Genomic DNA, 21968 nt, shown 5'->3' on the forward strand with positions numbered 1-21968 from the left:
AGGGTTAGCTAACATTAGTTAGGCTAGGGGTTATGATTAAGGTTAGGGTTAGCTAACATTAGTTAGGCTAGGGGTTATGATTAAGGTTAGGGTTAGCTAACATTAGTTAGGCTAGGGGTTATGATTAAGGTTAGGGTTAGCTAACATTAGTTAGGCTAGGGGTTATGATTAAGGTTAGGGTTAGCTAACATTAGTTAGGCTAGGGGTTATGATTAAGGTTAGGGTTAGCTAACATTAGTTAGGCTAGGGGTTATGATTAAGGTTAGGGTTAGCTAACATTAGTTAGGCTAGGGGTTATGATTAAGGTTAGGGTTAGCTAACATTAGTTAGGCTAGGGTTATGATTAAGGTTAGGGTTAGCTAACATTAGTTAGGCTAGGGGTTATGATTAAGGTTAGGGTTAGCTAACATTAGTTAGGCTAGGGTTATGATTAAGGTTAGGGTTAGCTAACATTAGTTAGGCTAGGGGTTATGATTAAGGTTAGGGTTAGCTAACATTAGTTAGGCTAGGGGTTATGATTATGATTAAGGTTTATGATTAAGGGTTAGCTAACATTAGTTAGGCTAGGGGTTATGATTAAGGTTAGGGTTAGCTAACATTAGCTAGGCTAGGGGTTATGATTAAGGTTAGGGTTAGCTAACATTAGCTAGGCTAGGGGTTATGATTAAGGTTAGGGTTAGCTAACATTAGCTAGGCTAGGGGTTATGATTAAGGTTAGGGTTAGCTAACATTAGCTAGGCTAGGGGTTATGATTAAGGTTAGGGTTAGCTAACATTAGCTAGGCTAGGGGTTATGATTAAGGTTAGGGTTAGCTAACATTAGTTAGGCTAGGGGTTATGATTAAGGTTAGGGTTAGCTAACATTAGTTAGGCTAGGGTTATGATTAAGGTTAGGTTAGCTAACATTAGTTAGGCTAGGGGTTATGATTAAGGTTAGGGTTAGCTAACATTAGTTAGGCTAGGGGTTATGATTAAGGTTAGGGTTAGCTAACATTAGTTAGGCTAGGGGTTATGATTAAACATTAGTTAGGCTTAGGGTTAGCTAACATTAGTTAGGCTAGGGGTTATGATTAAGGTTAGGGTTAGCTAACATTAGTTAGGCTAGGGTTATGATTAAGGTTAGGGTTAGCTAACATTAGTTAGGCTAGGGGTTATGATTAAGGTTAGGGTTAGCTAACATTAGTTAGGCTAGGGGTTATGATTAAGGTTAGGGTTAGCTAACATTAGTTAGGCTAGGGGTTATGATTAAGGTTAGGGTTAGCTAACATTAGTTAGGCTAGGGGTTATGATTAAGGTTAGGGTTAGCTAACATTAGTTAGGCTAGGGTTATGATTAAGGTTAGGGTTAGCTAACATTAGTTAGGCTAGGGGTTATGATTAAGGTTAGGGTTAGCTAACATTAGTTAGGCTAGGGGTTATGATTAAGGTTAGGGTTAGCTAACATTAGTTAGGCTAGGGGTTATGATTAAGGTTAGGGTTAGCTAACATTAGTTAGGCTAGGGGTTATGATTAAGGTTAGGGTTAGCTAACATTAGTTAGGCTAGGGGTTATGATTAAGGTTAGGGTTAGCTAACATTAGTTAGGCTAGGGGTTATGATTAAGGTTAGGGTTAGCTAACATTAGTTAGGCTAGGGGTTATGATTAAGGTTAGGGTTAGCTAACATTAGTTAGGCTAGGGGTTATGATTAAGGTTAGGGTTAGCTAACATTAGTTAGGCTAGGGGTTATGATTAAGGTTAGGGTTAGCTAACATTAGTTAGGCTAGGGGTTATGATTAAGGTTAGGGTTAGCTAACATTAGTTAGGCTAGGGTTATGATTAAGGTTAGGGTTAGCTAACATTAGTTAGGCTAGGGGTTATGATTAAGGTTAGGGTTAGCTAACATTAGTTAGGCTAGGGGTTATGATTAAGGTTAGGGTTAGCTAACATTAGTTAGGCTAGGGGTTATGATTAAGGTTAGGTTAGCTAACATTAGTTAGGCTAGGGTTATGATTAAGGTTAGGGTTAGCTAACATTAGTTAGGCTAGGGGTTATGATTAAGGTTAGGGTTAGCTAACATTAGTTAGGCTAGGGGTTATGATTAAGGTTAGGTTAGATTAGTTAGGTTTAGATTAAGGTTAGGTTAAACATTAGTTAGGCTAGGGTTATGATTAAGGTTAGGGTTAGCTAACATTAGTTAGGCTAGGGGTTATGATTAAGGTTAGGGTTAGCTAACATTAGTTAGGCTAGGGGTTATGATTAAGGTTAGGGTTAGCTAACATTAGTTAGGCTAGGGGTTATGATTAAGGTTAGGGTTAGCTAACATTAGTTAGGCAGGGGTTATGATTAGGTTAGGGTTAGCTAACATTAGTTAGGCTAGGGGTTATGATTAAGGTTAGGGTTAGCTAACATTAGTTAGGCTAGGGTTATGATTAAGGTTAGGGTTAGCTAACATTAGTTAGGCTAGGGTTATGATTAAGGTTAGGTTAGCTAACATTAGTTAGGCTAGGGGTTATGATTAAGGTTAGGGTTAGCTAACATTAGTTAGGCTAGGGGTTATGATTAAGGTTAGGGTTAGCTAACATTAGTTAGGCTAGGGTTATGATTAAGGTTAGGTTAGCTAACATTAGTTAGGCTAGGGGTTATGATTAAGGTTAGGGTTAGCTAACATTAGTTAGGCTAGGGGTTATGATTAAGGTTAGGGTTAGCTAACATTAGTTAGGCTAGGGGTTATGATTAAGGTTAGGTTAGCTAACATTAGTTAGGCTAGGGTTATGATTAAGGTTAGGGTTAGCTAACATTAGTTAGGCTAGGGGTTATGATTAAGGTTAGGGTTAGCTAACATTAGTTAGGCTAGGGGTTATGATTAAGGTTAGGGTTAGCTAACATTAGTTAGGCTAGGGGTTATGATTAAGGTTAGGGTTAGCTAACATTAGTTAGGCTAGGGGTTATGATTAAGGTTAGGGTTAGCTAACATTAGTTAGGCTAGGGGTTATGATTAAGGTTAGGGTTAGCTAACATTAGTTAGGCTAGGGGTTATGATTAAGGTTAGGGTTAGCTAACATTAGTTAGGCTAGGGGTTATGATTAAGGTTAGGGTTAGCTAACATTAGTTAGGCTAGGGGTTATGATTAAGGTTAGGGTTAGCTAACATTAGTTAGGCTAGGGGTTATGATTAAGGTTAGGGTTAGCTAACATTAGTTAGGCTAGGGGTTATGATTAAGGTTAGGGTTAGCTAACATTAGTTAGGCTAGGGGTTATGATTAAGGTTAGGGTTAGCTAACATTAGTTAGGCTAGGGGTTATGATTAAGGTTAGGGTTAGCTAACATTAGTTAGGCTAGGGGTTATGATTAAGGTTAGGGTTAGCTAACATTAGTTAGGCTAGGGGTTATGATTAAGGTTAGGGTTAGCTAACATTAGTTAGGCTAGGGGTTATGATTAAGGTTAGGGTTAGCTAACATTAGTTAGGCTAGGGGTTATGATTAAGGTTAGGGTTAGCTAACATTAGTTAGGCTAGGGGTTATGATTAAGGTTAGGGTTAGCTAACATTAGTTAGGCTAGGGGTTATGATTAAGGTTAGGTTAGCTAACATTAGTTAGGCTAGGGTTATGATTAAGGTTAGGGTTAGCTAACATTAGTTAGGCTAGGGTTATGATTAAGGTTAGGGTTAGCTAACATTAGTTAGGCTAGGGGTTATGATTAAGGTTAGGGTTAGCTAACATTAGTTAGGCTAGGGGTTATGATTAAGGTTAGGGTTAGCTAACATTAGTTAGGCTAGGGGTTATGATTAAGGTTAGGGTTAGCTAACATTAGTTAGGCTAGGGGTTATGATTAAGGTTAGGGTTAGCTAACATTAGTTAGGCTAGGGGTTATGATTAAGGTTAGGGTTAGCTAACATTAGTTAGGCTAGGGGTTATGATTAAGGTTAGGGTTAGCTAACATTAGTTAGGCTAGGGGTTATGATTAAGGTTAGGGTTAGCTAACATTAGTTAGGCTAGGGGTTATGATTAAGGTTAGGGTTAGCTAACATTAGTTAGGCTAGGGGTTATGATTAAGGTTAGGGTTAGCTAACATTAGTTAGGCTAGGGGTTATGATTAAGGTTAGGGTTAGCTAACATTAGTTAGGCTAGGGGTTATGATTAAGGTTAGGGTTAGCTAACATTAGTTAGGCTAGGGGTTATGATTAAGGTTAGGGTTAGCTAACATTAGTTAGGCTAGGGGTTATGATTAAGGTTAGGGTTAGCTAACATTAGTTAGGCTAGGGGTTATGATTAAGGTTAGGTTAGGTTAGCTAACATTAGTTAGGCTAGGGGTTATGATTAAGGTTAGGGTTAGCTAACATTAGTTAGGCTAGGGTTATGATTAAGGTTAGGGTTAGCTAACATTAGTTAGGCTAGGGGTTATGATTAAGGTTAGGGTTAGCTAACATTAGTTAGGCTAGGGGTTATGATTAAGGTTAGGGTTAGCTAACATTAGTTAGGCTAGGGGTTATGATTAAGGTTAGGGTTAGCTAACATTAGTTAGGCTAGGGGTTATGATTAAGGTTAGGGTTAGCTAACATTAGTTAGGCTAGGGTTATGATTAAGGTTAGGGTTAGCTAACATTAGTTAGGCTAGGGGTTATGATTAAGGTTAGGGTTAGCTAACATTAGTTAGGCTAGGGTTATGATTAAGGTTAGGGTTAGCTAACATTAGTTAGGCTAGGGGTTATGATTAAGGTTAGGGTTAGCTAACATTAGTTAGGCTAGGGGTTATGATTAAGGTTAGGGTTAGCTAATTAGTTAGGCTAGGTTATGATTAAGGTTAGCTAACATTAGTTAGGCTAGGGTTATGATTAAGGTTAGGGTTAGCTAACATTAGTTAGGCTAGGGGTTATGATTAAGGTTAGGGTTAGCTAACATTAGTTAGGCTAGGGTTATGATTAAGGTTAGGGTTAGCTAACATTAGTTAGGCTAGGGGTTATGATTAAGGTTAGGGTTAGCTAACATTAGTTAGGCTAGGGGTTATGATTAAGGTTAGGGTTAGCTAACATTAGTTAGGCTAGGGGTTATGATTAAGGTTAGGGTTAGCTAACATTAGTTAGGCTAGGGGTTATGATTAAGGTTAGGGTTAGCTAACATTAGTTAGGCTAGGGGTTATGATTAAGGTTAGGGTTAGCTAACATTAGTTAGGCTAGGGATTAAGGTTATGATTAAGGTTAGATTAAGGTTAGCTAACATTAGTTAGGCTAGGGGTTATGATTAAGGTTAGGGTTAGCTAACATTAGTTAGGCTAGGGGTTATGATTAAGGTTAGGGTTAGCTAACATTAGTTAGGCTAGGGTTATGATTAAGGTTAGGGTTAGCTAACATTAGTTAGGCTAGGGGTTATGATTAAGGTTAGGGTTAGCTAACATTAGTTAGGCTAGGGGTTATGATTAAGGTTAGGGTTAGCTAACATTAGTTAGGCTAGGGGTTATGATTAAGGTTAGGGTTAGCTAACATTAGTTAGGCTAGGGGTTATGATTAAGGTTAGGGTTAGCTAACATTAGTTAGGCTAGGGGTTATGATTAAGGTTAGGGTTAGCTAACATTAGTTAGGCTAGGGGTTATGATTAAGGTTAGGGTTAGCTAACATGCTAAGCAAGTGCAAAGTAGCAAGTTGTTGAAAAGTTGCTAAAATGCTAAAGTTGTCCGTGATGAGATTGAAACTTGCAGCCTTTTGGTTGCTAGAAGTTCCCGTTATATGCCCGACCAACCACCCCACTTTGCTTTAAGTAACCATCTGTCTTATCATACCAAACCTAACATACAGTTGAAGTCGGAAGTTTACATACACCTTAGCCAAATACATTTAAACTTAGTTTTTCACAATGATATTTAATCCCAATAAAAATTCCCTGTCTTCAGTTAGCATCACCACTTTATTTTAAGAATGTGAAATGTCAGGACTCGTTTTACTGTGGATATATATACTTTTGTACCTGTTTCCTCCAGCATCTTCACAAGGTCCTTTGCTGTTGTTCTGGGATTGATTTGCACTTTTCGCACCAAAGTACATTCATCTCTAGGAGACAGAACAAGTCTCCTTCCTGAGCGGTATGACGGCTGCGTGGTCCCATGGTGTTTATACTTGCGCACAATTGTTTGTACATATGAACTTGGTACCTTCAGGCGTTTGGAAATTGCTCCCAAGGATGAACCAGACTTGTGGAGGTCTACAATTGTTTTTCTGAGGTCTTGGCTGATCTCTTTTGATTTTCCCATGATGTCAAGCAAAGAGGCACTGAGTTTGAAGGTCAGCCTTGAAATACATCCACAGGTACACCCCAACTCAAATCATGTCAATTAGCCAATCAGAAGCTTCTAAAGCCAAGACATCATTTTCTGGAATTTTCCAAGCTGTTTAAAGGTACAGACAGATTGGAATTGTTATACAGTGAGTGAAATAATCTGTCTGTGAACAATTGTTGGAAAAAGTACTTGTGTCATGTACAAAGTAGACGTTCTAACCGACTTGCCAAAACTATAGTTTGTTAACAAGAAATTTGTGGAGTGGTTGAAAAACAAGTTTTAATGACTCCAACCTAAGTGTATGTAAACTTCCGACTTCAACTGTATACTACTGTCTGTTTTATTGCTTTGGTTTTCACAAGTATGTGGTCCATTTTCACAAGTATGTGGTACATTTTCACAAGTATGTGGTACATTTTCACAGCTCAGTGCAAAACTCCAAATGGGTCACACTTGTAATGCAGCCAGTCTCAATCTTTTCATTGTGCATTCATTTGGATTGTAAATCTCTCACCACACAACCATTGATTCAAAATATATACGTTTGTGAAATGTAATGAGAACATTTGTTTCATCACCAAAACACAACATAATGATATCTTTTCAATTTCGTAATTTTAACTACCAGTTAATTCAATAGCAAACAATGCAAGATACACGTTTCAAAGTGTAGGCAATACTTACATTACCCAACAAAATGAACAGAAAATGTACCATTTCCATCAAATCTATCCAACGTGTTATCAAATGTGTGATCAATGAAGTCATCCTCTACAATCATTCATATTTCAGATATAGCTATGAGGACATTCATCACAGTGAATCACATTGTTCACGCACCGTGGGAAAAACCTTTTGGCATGGCGAATCCAAGCTTGACATTGGTCTGACTTGATGTCGTTACATACCTCATCCATGGCCAGAAGGAGGGTAGCATGCTCATGGGGATGGTGATCGTACACCTACCTCCATGCTAACAAAAGGAAAGGAGTGTTTGTGGGGTGATATAGGGTAACGAAACGAGGATGGGCCAGAAACCTAAACCACCTCTGCATGTTTGAACTGGACTCTGTCCCACACAATGACATTGGTGACCCCTTCACCTTGACAGGCCACAATGAGGTGTGCAGTGTTGTAGGATCCAAGCAATGACTTACGTCCTCCACACCATCAGATCGCTGCACACATGGAGATGTTTCCCCACGTTGTCCAGGCACTTGGACGGTCTCCCGTTGGCTGATGACGTTCCGGCCACGAAGTGGAGTTTTGACCAGATTGAAGTCCGCTTCATCAACAATGATATACTTGTGATGGTTCACAGCAGCATCAAGCACCATCACCCTCTAAAAATATAGTTTGGTTAGTTATTTTTACAGTATAGTTCCAATATGATATTGTGAAGTAGCATGTGCATTAATAGTAACAGTAATACAGTATATAGTGCTGTACCTGAACATACTTGGTATGCAGTTGTTTCACCTGGTTGTTGTTTCTCTCAAAAGGCACCAGGTAAATGTGTTTCATAGACACCTGGTGCCTCTTCAAAAGGCGGTGATTGTTGGTAGGCTGATGGATGTGTCACGCCCTGACCATAGAGAACTGTTTATTCTCTGTTGGTTGGGGCGTGATAGTGACTAGGTTGGGTCATCATCGTGATTAATGGTTTATGTTGGCCTGGTATGGTTCCCAATCAGAGACAGCTGTTTATCGTTGTCTCTGACTGGGGATCATATTTAGGCAGCCATTTCCTCATTGTGCTTTGTGGGATCTTGTCTACAGATAGTTGCCTGTGTGCACACAAGTAGCATCACGTTTCGTTTGTGCTTGTTTGTTTTTGTTTGAGTTTCTATGAATTAAAATATGTGGAACTCTACGCACGCTGCGCCTTGGTCCAATCATTTGGACGAGCGTGACAGAATGCTACATCGGTAAGAGTGTCATCGTTCTCCTCAATGGCCTGCTTTATTTCTGACAGCCGTGTATCGTTCCTGGCACACACCATTTCCACCAATGCCCACTCCTGCTGGTCGGTCAGCACACGGCCACTGGGTCTTCTGTCAATTCTGAGGGTAGAACTGTCACACCCTAATCGGTTTCACGTGTCTTTGTGCTTGTCTCCACCCCCCTTTCCCTATTATCTCCTATGCATTTATACCTGTGTTCTCTGTTTGTCTGTTGCCAGTTCGTCTTGTCTCATCAAGCCTACCTGCATGTTTTTAGTACTCCTGTTTTCTTGAGCCTGTTTTCTAGTTATCCAGATTTTGATCATTCTGCCTGTCTTGAGCCTGCCCGCTGTTCTGTAACTTTTTACACTGTCCTGGATTACTGACCTCTGCCTGCCCTGACCCTGAGACTGTCTGCCGCTCTGTACTTTACGTACTCTGTCCTGGATTACTGACCTCTGCCTGCCCTGACCCTGGGGCTGTCTGCCGCTCTGTACCTTATGTACTCTGTCCTGGACTACTGACCTCTGCCTGCCCTGACCCTGGGGCTGTCTGCCGCTCTGTACCTTACGTACTCTGTCCTGGACTACCGACCTCTGCCTGCCCTGACCCTGAGACTGTCTGCAGCTCTGTACCTTACGTACTCTGTCCTGGACTACTGACCTCTGCCTGCCCTGACCCTGGGGCTGTCTGCCGCTCTGTACCTTACGTACTCTGTCCTGGACTACCGACCTCTGCCTGCCCTGACCCTGAGACTGTCTGCAGCTCTGTACCTCATGTACTCTGTCCTGGATTACTGACCTCTGCCTGCCCTGACCCTGGGGCTGTCTGCCGCTCTGTACCTTACGTACTCTGTCCTGGACTACTGACCTCTGCCTGCCCTGACCCTGGGGCTGTCTGCCGCTCTGTACCTTACGTACTCTGTCCTGGACTACCGACCTCTGCCTGCCCTGACCCTGAGACTGTCTGCAGCTCTGTACCTTATGTACTCTGTCCTGGATTACTGACCTCTGCCTGCCCTGACCCTGAGACTGTCTGCCGCTCTGTACCTTATGTACTCTGCCCTGGACTACCGACCTCTACCTGCCCTGACCCTGGGGCTGTCTGCCGCTCTGTACCTTATGTACTCTGCCCTGGACTACCGATCTCTACCTGCCCTGACCCTGGGGCTGTCTGCCGCTCTGTACCTTATGTACTCTGCCCTGGACTACCGACCTCTGCCTGCCCTGACCCTGGGGCTGTCTGCCGCTCTGTACCTTATGTACTCTGCCCTGGACTACCGACCTCTGCCTGCCCTGACCCTGGGGCTGTCTGCCGCTCTGTACTTTACGTACTCTGTCCTGGATTACTGACCTCTGCCTGCCCTGACCCTGGGGCTGTCTGCCGCTCTGTACCTTATGTACTCTGTCCTGGACTACTGACCTCTGCCTGCCCTGACCCTGGGGCTGTCTGCCGCTCTGTACCTTATGTACTCTGCCCTGGACTACCGACCTCTACCTGCCCTGACCCTGGGGCTGTCTGCCGCTCTGTACCTTATGTACTCTGCCCTGGACTACCGACCTCTACCTGCCCTGACCCTGGGGCTGTCTGCCGCTCTGTACCTTATGTACTCTGCCCTGGACTACCGACCTCTACCTGCCCATGACCTGTTGTTTGCCTGACCTATTGTATAAATAAACGTCTTATTCGAACTGTCTGCATTTGGGTCTTATCCTGAGTCATGATAAGAACAGAGTATAATGTCAATAGATCATATTGTAACAACAATAACATGTGTTGTGAATTTACATGCATTACAATATGTCATTGACTTTAAATGTAATGGTAAAGCATAGTGCATATCCTGGAGATTTACATTTTTTGGGGGTGAAATGTTCTCGTGATCGAATTGACAGTTGGGATCAACTAATCTGGCAACCTCTGCCATGGTAAGGCCTCTGTTTACCACATGGTCAACGACGATGGCCTGGAATTCATTCGACACAGTTCCCTGCCGTGTGCCTCCATCTCTGATGTCCACCTTTTGATGGGGCCCCTTGTCCTCGAACTCTTTGATTTCTTCCTCTCCCTTGCTGTCTATCTGCACCATGTTAAAATAAATTGCATGTGTTCACACACACACCCTTTTATATGGTGACCAATTGTCGTTACCACCATGTGAATCAATTAGCAATAACCAGTAGTCATTATGTATTATGTCTGGTTGTAATGTATCATACATGTCATCTACATGTTTATACTATACAAATACACATTTTATTTCTGTAGTTCTCAAAATCCATATAGGGTAGACAAACCAGTTTAAGAGCTATAGGTTTACCAAACGTTAAGTGATTAACCATTAAGCGCAGTTGGGTTAAGTGATGGTCAAATATATTTAAACAAATGTGAATATGAAAAGTCTTACTTTATATAAAAGGTAAAGTACTTCTAGATGAAACACAGATTAGGTTTGGTGAAAAAGTGTGATTTTGTGTGTCGTACTTAGTCAATTGAAAATGTGCTTAATGTAAAAAAAAACAGCCTTCTTGGTGATCTGTTTTGAGTTTAGTATTAGGAGTTCTGAGATTATACCACATACTTGTGAAAACATCTAGTCTATGAGACATGAAAAACATCTTCCAGCTTCTACAAAGGTTCAAATGTTCATTTGTTTAGAGTCTAAACTTTAGACAATACTGAGGGTTTTGGTCTTTATATCATTCATCAAACTGTGATGTTGAGTTAAAAACAGTAAGAAACCGTATGAAGAAACCCTGTAAAGCACCTGTCAGGTCCACAAGGTGCAGGTGTAATACAGGATTTCCTCATACGGTTTCTTACTGTTTTTAACTCAACATCAAAGTTTGTTGAATGATATGAAGATTGTATTCTAAATATGATATGATCAAACTTAACTTGTTTCTCAAATGCCTTTCAAGTGTCTTGAGCTGAGACTTACAAAGCAGTACTGGACAAATGATATTATGACTAATAGCTGAATTGCACCATTGTGTGGTCAAAGCTGATTTTGAGGCAGATATAGTTCGGGAATTATGGCTACCAATGCTGGAGATACAGATTAAGTGCCCCCTTGTGGACCTTTATAGTCAACACAACATTGTCCAATTAGACAATAACGATCAACCCCACAAAATACAATCCAGGCCCTACAAATGTCACAATTCTTAGATACTAATATATGGGTTTCTCAGAAATAATGATACAACCCCAATATGACCAAACAATGTAATTATTTAATAATGATTTTGCCATACAAAACATTTGTGCAAACATCTTCATAAAATACAAAGACAAGGCCTCTTGGTAAATCGAATATTATGCATGTAAACCTTTCTGATGAATACACTGTAATCTAAAAATGCTGTTTGAAAAAGACTGTCCAAGAAAAAGAAACTGATCTAACATAAAACTTTCTAACAAAATAAAAACAGCACAAGAATGATATTTTGCCCAAGACAAAATAGCCAGTCCCAAGGTTCACAGTCTTGTGTTTAAGTGGTTTTGAACTGATATATACACACACTTAAATTCATATAACATCAGAGGATACCTGTATAAAACTCCAGATACCTAGGTAGGTAGAACTGCTTTAGAGAAAGAAAGAGATGTGTAATATAAACATCTAAAAGAACCTAAAGGGAAAGTACCTCTGGACACTAACTGACACATCCTAGAAATGTCCAGGATAGTAGAACCCAAATTAACACAGTCATCATACTTCACTGACTTTCTACCCTGATAAAAAATAACGATGTGCTTAACATGACAGAGATGTGTATTATACCAGAGTAAGCATGGAAGAGATGTGTATTGTACCAGAGTAAGCATGGAAGAGATGTGTATTATACCAGAGTAAGCATGGAAGAGATGTGTATTATACCAGAGTAAGCATGGAAGAGATGTGTATTATACCAGAGTAAGCATGGAAGAGATGTGTATTGTACCAGAGTAAGCATGGAAGAGATGTGTATTATACCAGAGTAAGCATGGAAGAGATGTGTATTATACCAGAGTAAGCATGGAAGAGATGTGTATTGTACCAAAGTAAGCATGGAAGAGATGTGTATTGTACCAAAGTAAGCATGGAAGAGATGTGTATTATACTAAAATAAGCATGGAAGAGATGTGTATTATACCAGAGTAAGCATGGAAGAGATGTGTATTATACTAAAGTAAGTATGGAAGATATGTGTATTATACTAAAGTAAGCATGGAAGAGATGTGTATTATACTAAAGTAAGCATGGAAGAGATGTGTATTATACTAAAATAAGCATGGAAGAGATGTGTATTGTACCAGAGTAAGTATGGAAGAAATGTGTATTATACCAGAGTAAGCATGGAAGAGATGTGTATTGTACCAAAGTAAGCATGGAAGAGATGTGTATTGTACCAGAGTAAGCATGGAAGAGATGTGTATTATACCAGAGTAAGCATGGAAGAGATGTGTATTGTACCAAAGTAAGCATGGAAGAGATGTGTATTGTACCAAAGTAAGCATGGAAGAGATGTGTATTGTACCAGAGTAAGTATGGAAGAGATGTGTATTATACTAAAGTAAGCATGGAAGAGATGTGTATTATACCAGAGTAAGTATGGAAGAGATGTGTATTATACCAGAGTAAGCATGGAAGATATGTGTATTATACCAGAGTAAGTATGGAAGAGATGTGTATTGTCCTTCTGTGGCTCAATTGGTAGAGCATGGCGCTTGTAACGCCAGGGTAGTGGGTTCGATTCCCGGGACCTCCCATACGTAGAATGTATGCACACATGACTGTAAGTCGCTTTGGATAAAAGCGTCTGCTAAATGGCATATATTATACCAGAGTAAGCATGGAAGAGATGTGTATTATACCAGAGTAAGCATGGAAGAGATGTGTATTATACCAAAGTAAGCATGGAAGAGATGTGTATTGTACCAGAGTAAGCATGGAAGAGATGTGTATTGTACCAGAGTAAGCATGGAAGAGATGTGTATTGTACCAAAGTAAGCATGGAAGAGATGTGTATTGTACCAAAGTAAGCATGGAAGAGATGTGTATTGTACCAGAGTAAGTATGGAAGAGATGTGTATTATACTAAAGTAAGCATGGAAGAGATGTGTATTATACTAAAGTAAGCATGGAAGAGATGTGTATTATACTAAAGTAAGCATGGAAGAGATGTGTATTATACTAAAGTAAGTATGGAAGAGATGTGTATTATACTAAAGTAAGCATGGAAGAGATGTGTATTATACTAAAGTAAGCATGGAAGAGATGTGTATTATACTAAAGTAAGTATGGAAGAGATGTGTATTATACTAAAGTAAGCATGGAAGAGATGTGTATTATACTAAAGTAAGCATGGAAGAGATGTGTATTATACTAAAGTAAGTATGGAAGAGATGTGTATTATACTAAAGTAAGCATGGAAGAGATGTGTATTATACCAGAGTAAGCATGGAAGAGATGTGTATTATACTAAAGTAAGTATGGAAGAGATGTGTATTATACTAAAGTAAGCATGGAAGAGATGTGTATTATACTAAAGTAAGTATGGAAGAGATGTGTATTATACTAAAGTAAGTATGGAAGGCAAGTGCTTGTTCTCTTTCTGTACAGGCAAACAATGAGTATTTGTACTAAGTAGTTGCATAGCAACAAACACTTTAAAGTGAGGTGAAATATACTGTATTGTAGCTGATTTTGTGAGCTGTCTGGTAAAATGTGGTTGGATTTCAGATTCATACCTATATTTGATCATTCCTTCACCCTACTGTCAGACATTATTGTTATATTGATTGCTTTGAGAAAGAAGTTATGATGAACATACATGTATCAGTACTATTTCTTCATATCATAAAAACAACAATAAATGGATAGATCAAAGACTGCAGAGCCAATGTAAGAGCCATATTGCATAACTGATCTATTGTAAGAGGGTGATAGAGGGGAAAAGAGACATTATCACAGATTGGAGAGAGAAGTATGGCTGGTTAAACAATCGTCTGATTCAGTCCTAGTACCTCTACATCAGTGAAATATGAAGAGAACCCTGTATTGAGAAGAGAGTCTAGTGGACACACATAACTGTGGAGACCGTGGAGGCACATAACTGTGGAGGCACATAACTGTGGAGACTGTGGAGGCACATAACTGTGGAGGCACATAACTGTGGAGACTGTGGAGGCACATAACTGTGGAGGCACATAACTGTGGAGACTGTGGAGGCACATAACTGTGGAGGCACATAACTGTGGAGGCACATAACTGTGGAGAGTGATGCAGAGGGTATGAGTGCTATGTTATTGCATAGTGCTGTGCAGAACATGGCCCCTCCAGTCCAACAACACCACACCCTACTGCAGAACAGCCCTAAAGTGCTCCAGAAAATCAAGAAGTGTCTGATTCAGAGTTTACTAAGAGTCTGTCCAGGCAGGTAGAGTAGATTCATTAAGAGTCTATCCAGGCAGGTAGAGTAGATTCATTAAGAGTCTATCCAGGCAGGTAGAGTAGATTCATTAAGAGTCTATCCAGGCAGGTAGAGTAGATTCATTAAGAGTCTATCCAGGCAGGTAGAGTAGATTCATTAAGAGTCTATCCAGGCAGGGAGAGTAGATTCATTAAGAGTCTATCCAGGCAGGGAGAGTAGATTCATTAAGAGTCTATCCAGGCAGGTAGAGTAGATTCATTAAGAGTCTATCCAGGCAGGGAGAGTAGATTCATTAAGAGTCTATCCAGGCAGGGAGAGTAGATTCATTAAGAGTCTATCCAGGCAGGTAGAGTAGATTCATTAAGAGTCTATCCAGGCAGGGAGAGTAGATTCATTAAGAGTCTATCCAGGCAGGTAGAGTAGATTCATTAAGAGTCTATCCAGGCAGGTAGAGTAGATTCATTAAGAGTCTATTCAGGCAGTTTGAGTTTCAGAATAGGAGGCAGGCCACGACTTCTAGCTCTCTTATTAAAACAAGTTAATTGAATATAAATCTTTGCATTTCATTCATTCTGGATTTACGTACATGTATTTACAAGTAGAGTAAAAAGTTGAAACAATAATTATAATAATTTTATTAGAAAAACAAAGAAAACAGGTAAAATGAAACAAAGCATGAAATCAGCCAGATGAGATATTATAAAGTCCAGGTCTGTAGTGTTTTACACTCAGCGGTGATGATTGAATCGCTGTACATGAGTCTGTTGGCGTCGGCCAGATGAGATATTATAAAGTCCAGGTCTGTAGTGTTTTACACGTCAGCGGTGATGATTGAATCGCTGTACATGAGTCTGTTGGCGTCGGCCAGCAGCGCGGACGTCTGCGAGGGGTCCATCTGTTGCAAAGCCTTCTGGGACATGTGTCCGTACACCTGCATGGTCCCGCCCCCTGGCAGGGCAGATATCGCCACGCAGTGTGACAGCAGTGGCGTGTTCGCATCGTGATTAGACCCCGTGGACGGCAAGCTGGCCACATGACCGGTGCTGGTGGAGCCGCTAGCACTGCTGGGAGATCTGCTCTTGGGCGGGGGGAGGTGTTGCACCCCCCTGGGGGGGCCCTGGGCCTGGAAGTGGGCTGCAGGAAAGGCAGCATAGCCTGGGGGTATGGGGTAGCCGTTGACAGGGATGAAGCATTGGTGTTGGTGCTGGTTCTGGGCCATGGGTGCTCCATGGGTCATTGGGGTCCAGCCTGCCATTTGGTGGCCCGGATGACCTGGCGCGGGTATCCCCTGGGCTGGGTAGAGGTAGCCTGCAGCGGCGTAGCGTGGATTGCTGAGGTTACTGACAGGACTAGCACTCAACGAGGTGGTCTGGGTGGTGGCGTTGCCCCCACCTCCTGATGGGGTAGTAGAACTGGCGTGGGATGACAGCCCCTCCCAGGCCCGGAGACGACAGTGGATATCCTTAAACCGCGGACGCCTCGCTGGGCCCTCCTGCCAGCACTCTGTCATCAGGCTGAAGACCCTGGGGGGGCAGTCCTCTGGGCAGGGCAGCAGCTGGCGTTTCCTCACCATCTCCATGACCTCCTGGTTGCTGAAGCCGTAGTAGGGCTGCAGGCCGTAGCTGAAGATCTCCCACAGCACCACGCCAAACGCCCAGATATCTGACTCCGATGTGAACTTCCCATAGGCCATGGACTCAGGAGGCATCCATCGGATCGGGAGTAAAGCCTTGGGCTGGACCCTGGAATCATATTTTTCAAAACACCCAAATGTACTTTATATACTAAAATCAGCAAGATTAATACAAATCAGCATTCAAATCACAAATCACGTCAAATCACACTAAACATTACAGAAATGACAAACTAACAAGTCAACTAAATATGGAAATATGCACGAACTAGGGTTAGAGTCAGGTCTAGGGTCAGGTCTAGGGTTAGGGTCAGGTCTAGGGTTAGGGTCATGTCTAAAGAGACAGTGAGCCATGTACAGTACCTGTAGTAGTCGGAGGCATAGATCTCTCGGGACAGACCCAGGTCGGATATCTTGACGTGGAGCCGTTCCCCCACTAGGATGTTACGGGCTGCCAGGTCCTTATGGACGAAGCAGTGACTGGCCAGGTATTCCATACCAGCAGCCACCTGGAATAGAGTAAAGTACAATAGATAATTTAATGTCCATTAATGTTCTATTTCTATCTCAACCCATACAGTAGATATGGTAGCTACCTGGATGGCCAGGTGCAGGAAGTCTCCGTGGTCCAGGACGGACTTGATGGTCCCGTCCTCATCACTACTACAGCCCACGTCAGAGTGAGGAGAACGCATGATGAGGAACTCATGGAGGTCCCCCTGGTTCAGGAACTCAAACAGCATGCAGACAGGCTGTTCCTGGGTCACTACCCCCAAAATACACACCACATTGTGATGGTGCAGCTCAGCCATGACTGATGCCTCCTAGATATAGATAGATAAGTAGATAGGTACTTTAAAAATATCTGAGGGGAAATGTCATGTCAAATGTCAAACGTAACATCAGATGAAAAACAGAATACCAAAAACAATAAATACCATTAAAGATCACCAAAATATAGCATCAGAAAGCATCAGAGAGCATCAGAGACCATCAGAGAGCATCAGATAGCATCAGAGAGCATCAGATAGCATCAGAGACCATCAGAGAGCATCAGATAGCATCAGAAAGCATCAGAGAGCTTCAGAGAACATCAGATAGCATCAGATAGCATCAGAAAGCATCAGAGAGCATCAGAAAACATCGGAGATCATCAGAGAGCATCAGAGACCATCAGAGAGCATAAGAGATCATCAGAGACCATCAGAGAGCATAAGAGACCATCAGAGACCATCAGAGACCATCAGAGAGCATCAGAGACCATCAGAGAGCATCAGAGACCATCAGAGAGCATCAGAGAGCATCAGAGACCATCAGAGACCATCAGAGAGCATCAGAGACCATCAGAGAGCATCAGAGAGCATCAGAGAGCATCAGAGACCATCAGAGACCATCAGAGAGCATCAGAGACCATCAGAGATCATCAGAGACCATCAGAGAGCATCAGAGACCATCAGAGACCATCAGAGAGCATCAGAGAGCATCAGAGACCATCAGAGAGCATCAGAGACCATCAGAGAGCATCATATAGCATCGGAAGCACCAATTAACACAATAACACAATAACAGTAGCTAACATCAGAGAGCATCAAAAGAAACAATTATAGATAGCATAAATTACTACCACAACACAGTAACATGAATAATTAACATGCCTGTTGGAAGTCCCCCCACTGGCCAGGGCTGGAGTAGTCCTTCAGGGTCTTGATGGCCACCAGCTGGGCATGCTCCATACCAGGCATGTACAGGTGGCCCTTGTAGATCTTACCAAATGTACATTCACCTAGCTCCTCCATGAAACGCACTGCGGATAGGGGGAGCTCCTTGGCCTTACTCTGGAGAGAAGAAGAGGGATAGAGAAAGATAGAGAGAAGAAGAGAGAGAGGGGGAGAGAGAAAGATGGAGAGAAGCAGCGAGAGGGGGAGAGAGAAATATAGAGGGAGAAGCAGAGCGAGGGTAGAGAGAAAGATGGAGAGAAGCAAAGAGAGGAGAGAGAAGGAGAGGGGGAGAAGCAGAGAGAGGGGGAGAGAGAAAGAGAGGGGGAGAAGCAGATAGAGGGGGAGAGATAAAGAGGGGGGGAGAGAAAGAGAGGGAGAGAAGCAGATAGAGGTGGAGAGAGAAAGAGAGTGGGAGAAGCAGATAGAGGGGGAGAGAGAAAGAGAGGGGGAGAGAGAAAGAGAGGGGGAGAAGCAGATAGAGGTGGAGAGATAAAGAGAGAGGGAGAGAGAAAGAGAGGGGGAGAAGCAGATAGAGGTGGAGAGAGAAAGAGAGGGGGAGAGAGAAAGAGAGGGGGAGAAGCAGATAGAGGGGGAGAGAGAAAGAGAGGGGGAGAAGCAGATAAAGGTGGAGAGAGAAAGAGAGGGAGAGAAGCAGATAAAGGGGGAGAGAGAAAGAGAGAGGGAGAAGCAGATAGAGGGGGAGAGAGAAAGAGAGGGGGAGAAGCAGAGAGGGGGAGAGAGAAAGAGAGGGGAGAAGCAGAGAGGGGGGAGAGAGAAAGAGAGGGGGAGAAGCAGATAAGGGGGAGAGAAAGACAGGGGAGAAGCAGATAAAGGGGAGAGAGAAAGATAGGGAGATAAGCAGATAGAGGGGAAGAGAGAAAGAGAGGGGGAGAAGCAGATAAAGGGGAGAGAGAAAGAGGAGGGAGAAGCAGATAAAGGGAGAGAGAAAGAGAGGGTGAGAAGCAGATAGAGGGGAAGAGAAAAGAGAGGGGAGAAGCAGATAAGAGAGAGAAAGAGAGGGGGAGAAGCAGATAGAGGGGGAGAGAGAAAGAGGGGGAGAAGCAGATAGAGGGGAGAGAGAAAGAGAGGGGAGAAGAGATAAAGGGAGAGAGAAAGAGAGGGAGAGAAGCAGATAGAAAGAGAGAAAGAGAGGGGAGAAGCAGATAAAGGGGAGAGAGAAAGAGAGGGAGAGAAGCAGATAGAGGGGGAGAGAGAAAGAGAGGGGGAGAAGCAGAGAGAGCGGGAGAGAGAAAGAGAGGGGGAGAAGCAGATAAAGGGGAGAGAGAAAGAGGGGGAGAGAGAAAGAGAGGGGGAGAAGCAGAGATAGCGGGAGAGAGAAAGAGAGGGGGAGAAGCAGATAAAGGGGAGAGAGAAAGAGAGGGAGAGAAGCAGATAGAGGGGGAGAGAAAGAGAGGGAAGAGAGAAAGAGAGGGGGAGAAGCAGATAGAGGGGGAGAGAGAAAGAGAGGGGGAGAAGCAGATAGAGGGGGAGAGAGAAAGAGAGGGGGAGAAGCAGATAGAGGGGGAGAGAGAAAGAGAGGGGGAGAAGCAGATAGAGGGGGAGAGAAAGAGAGGGGGAGAAGCAGATAGAGGGGGAGAGAAAGAGAGGGGGAGAAGCAGATAGAGGGGGAGAGAAAGAGAGGGGGAGAAGCAGATAAAGGGGAGAGAGAAAGAGAGGGAGAGAAGCAGATAGAGGGGAAGAGAGAAAGAGAGGGGGAGAAGCAGATAAAGGGGAGAGAGAAAGAGAGAGGGAGAAGCAGATAAAGGGGAGAGAGAAAGAGAGGGGGAGAAGCAGATAGAGGGGAGAGAGAAAGAGAGGGGGAGAAGCAGATAAAGGGGAGAGAGAAAGAGAGGGAGAGAAGCAGATAGAGGGGGAGAGAGAAAGAGAGGGAAGAGAGAAAGAGAGGGGGAGAAGCAGAGAGAGCGGGAGAGAGAAAGAGAGGGGGAGGAGCATATAAAGGGGAGAGAAAGAGAGGGGAGAGAGAAAGAGAGGGGAGAAGCAGAGAAAGGGGAGAGAGAAAGAGAGGGGGAGAAGCAGATAAAGGGGAGAGAGAAAGAGAGGGAGAGAAGCAGATAGAGGGGGAGAGAGAAAGAGAGGGGAGAAGCAGATAGAGGGGAGAGAGAAAGAGAGGGGGAGAAGCAGATAGAGGGGAGAGAGAAAGAGAGGGGGAGAAGCAGATAAAGGGGAGAGAGAAAGAGAGGGGGAGAAGCAGATAGAGGGGAGAGAGAAAGAGAGGGGGAGAAGCAGATAAAGGGGAGAGAGAAAGAGAGGGAGAGAAGCAGATAGAGGGGGAGAGAGAAAGAGAGGGAAGAGAGAAAGAGAGGGGGAGAAGCAGAGAGAGCGGGAGAGAGAAAGAGAGGGGGAGAAGCAGATAAAGGGGAGAGAGAAAGAGAGGGGGAGAGAGAAAGAGAGGGGGAGAAGCAGATAAAGGGGAGAGAGAAAGAGAGGGGGAGAGAGAAAGAGAGGGGGAGAAGCAGAGATAGCGGGAGAGAGAAAGAGAGGGGGAGAAGCAGATAAAGGGGAGAGAGAAAGAGAGGGAGAGAAGCAGATAGAGGGGAGAGAGAAAGAGAGGGAAGAGAGAAAGAGAGGGGGAGAAGCAGATAGAGGGGGAGAGAGAAAGAGAGGGGGAGAAGCAGATAGAGGGGAGAGAGAAAGAGAGGGAGAGAAGCAGATAGAGGGGGAGAGAGAAAGAGAGGGAAGAGAGAAAGAGAGGGGGAGAAGCAGATAGAGGGGGAGAGAGGAAGAGAGGGGAGAAGCAGATAGAGGGGGAGAGAGAAAGAGAGGGGGAGAAGCAGATAGAGAGGGAGAGCGAAAGAGAGGGGGAGAAGCAGATAGAGGGGAGGAGAAAGAGAGGGGGAGAAGCAGATAGAGGGGGAGAGAGAAAGAGAGGGAAGAGAGAAAGAGAGGGGGAGAAGCAGATAGAGGGGAGAGAGAAAGAGAGGGGGAGAAGCAGATAGAGGGGAGAGAGAAAGAGGGGGGAGAAGCAGATAGAGGGGAGAGAGAAAGAGAGGGGGAGAAGCAGATAGAGGGGGAGAGAAAGAGAGGGGGAGAAGCAGATAAAGGGGAGAGAGAAAGAGAGAGGAGAAGCAGAGAGAGGGGAGAGAGAAAGAGAGGGGAGAAGCAGAGAGAGGGGAGAGAGAAAGAGAGGGGGAGAGAGAAAGAGAGGGAGAGAAGCAGAGAGAGGGGGAGAGAGAAAGAGAGGGAGAGAAGCAGATAGAGGGGGAGAGATAAAGAGAGGGGGAGAAGCAGATAGAGGGGGAGAGAGAAAGAGATGGGGAGAGAGAAAGAGAGGGAGAGAAGCAGAGAGAGGGGGAGAGAGAAAGAGAGGGAGAGAAGCAGATAGAGGGGGAGAGAGAAAGAGAGGGGGAGAAGCAGAGAGAGGGGGAGAGAGAAAGAGAGGGGGAGAAGCAGATAAAGGGGAGAGAGAAAGAAAGGGAGAGAAGCAGATAAAGGGGAGAGAGAAAGAGAGGGAGAGAAGCAGATAGAGGGGGAGAGAGAAAGAGAGGGGAGAAGCAGATAGAGGGGGAGGGAGAAAGAGAGGGGGAGAAGCAGATAAAGGGGGGAGAGAAAGAGAGGGAGAGAAGCAGATAGAGAGGGAGAGAGAAAGAGGGGGGGAGAAGCAGATAGGGGTAGAGAGAGAAAGAGAGGGGGAGAAGCAGATAGAGGGGGGAGAGAAAGAGGGGGGAGAAGGTGTTACATGCTGAAATCTCCAGTCAGCTTTATACTCATATTCAACACTCATAACTATCTTGGTATGTAGACAGACATTAAAATTTAACAGCTACCAATTGGTGCTTGTTATAATTTTAGGCAGGAAAAGTGCCTAATACACCAGTGTGTGTGTGCGTGTGAGCAATATTGCCTGGATATGTCATAATTATCTATTAGTCTCATACTGTTTCCATTATCTCCTTTCCTCAGCTCAACTCTTCAATAAATCACTTCAGCTCCAGACAGAAAATGCATAAATATACCAACGCCAGCCAGACTCTGGAAACACACTCCCAACAC

General features: G+C 43.5%; 1 protein-coding gene across 1 annotated transcript in view; it reads right to left on the bottom strand.

Annotated features, from left to right (window-relative positions):
* Positions 1-11403: 11403 nt before the first annotated feature.
* The window catches only part of ror1 (receptor tyrosine kinase-like orphan receptor 1), a 311272-nt gene continuing 300707 nt past the window's right edge, over positions 11404-21968 (bottom strand). Inside the window, exons 10-13 of the mRNA XM_052462493.1 lie at positions 17895-18074; positions 16836-17063; positions 16603-16748; positions 11404-16348 (exon numbers count right to left, since the gene is read on the bottom strand). Of these exons, the coding sequence (XP_052318453.1) occupies positions 15418-16348; positions 16603-16748; positions 16836-17063; positions 17895-18074 (1485 nt within the window). The 3' untranslated portion in view covers positions 11404-15417. The remainder of the gene's footprint in view (positions 16349-16602; positions 16749-16835; positions 17064-17894; positions 18075-21968) is intronic.

This window comes from Oncorhynchus keta, chromosome 1 (genome assembly GCF_023373465.1).
Source record: "Oncorhynchus keta strain PuntledgeMale-10-30-2019 chromosome 1, Oket_V2, whole genome shotgun sequence".
NCBI lineage: Eukaryota > Metazoa > Chordata > Actinopteri > Salmoniformes > Salmonidae > Oncorhynchus > Oncorhynchus keta.